Source organism: Lipotes vexillifer, unplaced genomic scaffold (assembly GCF_000442215.2).
Source record: "Lipotes vexillifer unplaced genomic scaffold, Lipotes_vexillifer_v1.1 scaffold59, whole genome shotgun sequence".
Taxonomy (NCBI): domain Eukaryota; kingdom Metazoa; phylum Chordata; class Mammalia; order Artiodactyla; family Lipotidae; genus Lipotes; species Lipotes vexillifer.
In genome coordinates, this window is record NW_006791208.1 from 2,955,649 (window position 1) to 2,959,499 (window position 3,851).

Here is a 3,851-nt window from a genome sequence, read left to right on the forward strand (position 1 = left end):
AGGAATGCCTCAACAGATTCCTTCTTCAGAGCCATCTGTCCAGGTTGACTGGAACGTTGAAACTCCACAAGACATAAATTACCAGGCTTTTCAGCCTGAAATTATTCCTGAAATGCATCCTGGCTCCAAATCTCCCTAGGTTATAGAAGGTGGATGCTTCTAGTGATGCTTCTCTCAAAGCTGCAAGCTGAGAAAATGGCCAGCTAGAAGAGCTCTTACTTGAAGATGATTAACTATGTGGATTAAACCAAGATATGAGAGGCTGTGGAAGGAGGTGTCTGCAGGGACTCTCCAGCCCAAGTCCTGTCCTGACAGCCATGAAAACCCCTTAATCATGTGAAGATTTGAACTACTTATAGGATAAAATAACTCATAATAAGGATTTAAAATAAGTAACCAGGGCCTCCCTGGTGGCACAGTGGTTAAGAATCCTCCTGCCAATGCGGCGGACACGGGTTCGAGCCCTGGTCCAGGAAGATCCCACATGCTGTGGAGCAACTAAGCCTGTGCACCACAACTACTGAGCCTGTGCTCTAGGGCCCGTGTGCCACAACTACTGAGCCCACATGCCACGGCTACTGAAGCCCGTGTGCCAAGAGCCCATGCTCTGCAACAAGAGAAGCCACGACAATGAGAAGCCCGCGCACCGCAACAAAGAGTAGCTCCCATTCGCCACAACTAGAGAAAGCCCACGCGCAGCAATGAAGACCCAACACAGCCTAACTAAATAAATAAAATACATTTATAAAAAAAATAATAATAAGTAACCAAACTGATGAGACTTTTTCCTTTTGCTTTATCTTTTTTTTGGAGACTAGACAGTGAAAACACATCCATCTCGTGTGTTCATATCTTAACTTCAGCTGAATTTTGCAGTCGGGCCTCTTGGAGTGTTTACACATGTCCTTATTTTTGAAACAGCTCCAGTGACAGTAAAAGTTAGGAGTTTGACTTTTATTTCAATTATTTTCTATCGGTATTCATTCAAATATCATCTATATGCTGATGACTTGAGATTTATATCTTTAATCAAAATTTCCTTGAACTTGACTGCCTGTTTGACATTTCTCCTTGGATAACCAATGGACATCTCAAACCTAACTACAGTTGACGAACAACACAGGGCTTAATCCACATATAACTTATAGTTGGCCATCCATACCTGAGGTTCCTCCATACCCTTGGATTCAACCAACCACTGACTGTATAGTACTGTAGTATTTACTATTGAAAAAATATCCACATGTAAGTGGACCTGTGCAGTTTGAACCCATGTTGTTCAAGGATCAACTGCAATCCAAATGGAATCCCTTATATCCTCCCTGAATCAGTTTCTACCATTTTTTTTAATTTGCTCAGTCAAAACTCGTGGTGCCATCCTTGGCTCTACTCTTTTTTTGTTAGCCCTAAATCTGGTCTGTTGGCTTTTCATTTAAAATAAAGACAGAATTCAACCACTTGAATGCATAAGCCACAATCATCTTTTGCCTAAATTATTACAATAGCCTGTTAACTGAACACCCTTCTTCTGCCCTTGACCTTTCTAGTCTATCCTCAACATTAAAGTCAGGATGATCTTGGTGAAACATTAAGTCAGATCACGTCTAATGAGCAGCTTCCCATCTCAGTCACAGAAACACTTAAGGCCCCTACCATGACCTACCAGACTACAAGAGTGATTCCCCATCACTTTTTTACTCTCCGTATTGTTCTCTCCATGCCAGCTATGCCAACCTCCTGTTCTTCAAACATGCCAGGCATGGTTCATTCTCAGAACTTTTGCTTTCTCTTCTCTCCACTTGGAAAGCTCCCATCTCCCCATACCCCTGGATTTCTGCAGATTCTCTTGTGGAGTTAAAGAAACCTCAGCCAAAGTTGGAGTTGGGACAGGACTGTAGGGGGAGCTCTCATGCCCCTCCATGCATCACCAATTGCTCCAAATAGGAAGAGACAAAATTTGCCTACATCTCCAACTGAAGTGCCTCTACTTACTATCCAGCAGGGGGATTAAAACTTTTCTCCACCCAGTGACAGCCCAGCCAGTAAGAGACCGTAGTAGCACAACCAATGAGAAGCCTGCATACTTTGGACTCCCAGCTTCCTCCAATGGGCTCTTTGATTATCACAGCCCCTCCCAATTCCCCCCTTTTCTCTATAAAAGCAAGTTCCCTTCTTCTCTGGATTTGCTTATGATCTGAATTGCCATTCCTCTGCTATTCCCTAATAAATACTGTTTCTGGTAAAAATAACTGTCTTTTCTGTTATTAAAGTTGACAATCTCGTCATTTAGATCTTCACTCAATAGTTGCCTTTTCAATGAGGCCTTTTCAGCCATCCTATCTACATTTCCTATATATACATCCTATTTGTACTGCAACCCACAACGTTTCATGCCCTCTTCCCTGTCAGTCCCCCTCAGGAGAATGTGAGCTCCATGAGGGCAGGGATTTTGTCTGTTTACTTTGGTATCTCCAGCACCTGAAAGAGTGCCCAGTGCACAAGAAGTGGCCAGTAAATACTTGCTGAATAAGTAAATGAATGAACTTATATAAGGGCTGGCAACTCATAGCAGACATGTGAAAATGACAAGCTAGCCAGTTTTGATTGGCACAAGAGTTAGGTTGCAATTCCAGACCCCTGACCCATTCCTCTAGCTCAGGATTGGCTACATAATATGCAGGGCCCAATGCGAAATGACGATCAAAATCATGTGCTTCAAGATGATGACAGCGGAGCATTAAACCAAGTGTGCAGCCTTTCCAAATTCAGGTCCTGTGTGACTGTACAGGTTGCGCGCTCATGAAGTTGGCCCTGCTACAGCAATCGCTGCCGCCCACATGGAATATCTATGACAAGGGCTTGTCTTCCCCAACCATATGTTTAGGCCTTAGGACGGGCAGATCAAGTATATCAACGATCACACTACTACCCTCTTCAGGGTGAAATCTCCCCCTGGCCTTCCCCCACACTCACACACATAAATCAATCCAAGGCTGCCACATGCAGTACCCCACACGTGCCAAGCTTAAGGGAAATGCTCAGAACTTTGGAAAGCACAGCTACTGTGGTATCCCTTCTGTCTCATGGATGTGGATGGCTAGCCCAGGTCTCTCCTGAGATGGAAATGCACTCTCCTCAGAAACTGGTGCTTATAATTAATGAGAACTCTTGGAGCCTGTGGAAAACCATACAGTCATGATGAAAATCAGAAAGAATAAACAATCAGTGTAAAAACAGCACTTCTCAAGTCTTAATGTTCATACAAATCACCTGGGGAGCTTGTTAAATGTCGCTGATTCTGATTTACTAGATTCAGGGGGGATCTGAGACTCTGCATTTCCAACAGATTTCTCCACCATGCCCAAGCTGTCTGTCCAAAGACCACACTTAGAGTAGTCAAATGCTAGAGCAGACTCTCACAACTTTAGCACTACTGACATTTTGGACATTCTTTGTGGTAATTAGCTGTTTTGTATGTTGTAAGATGTTAGTAGCATTCAGGATGCTACTAGAGAAATGCAAATCAAAACTACAATGAGGTATCACCTCACACTGGTCAGAATGGCCATCATCAAAAAGTCTACAAATAATAAATGCTGGAGAGGGTGTGGAGAAAAAGGAACCCTCCTACACTGTTGGTGGGAATGTAAACTGGTACAGCCACTATGGAGAACAGTACGAAGGTTCCTTAAAAAAACTAAAAATAGAGTTACCATATGATCGAGCAGTTTCATTCCTGGGCATACATCCAGAAAAGATGAAAACTCTAATTTGAAAAGATACATGCACCCCAGTGTTCATAGCAGCACTATTTATAATAGCCAAGACATGGAAGCAACCTAAATGTCCAA

At 43.1% G+C, this 3,851-nt stretch overlaps 1 protein-coding gene across 1 annotated transcript in view; it reads left to right on the top strand.

Moving 5' to 3' along the window:
* The window catches only part of DYDC2 (DPY30 domain containing 2), a 3,990-nt gene extending 3,851 nt beyond the window's left edge, over positions 1–139 (top strand). Inside the window, exon 4 of the mRNA XM_007464221.1 lies at positions 1–139. Coding sequence (XP_007464283.1) covers positions 1–139 — 139 coding nt within the window.
* Positions 140–3,851: the final 3,712 nt, after the last annotated feature.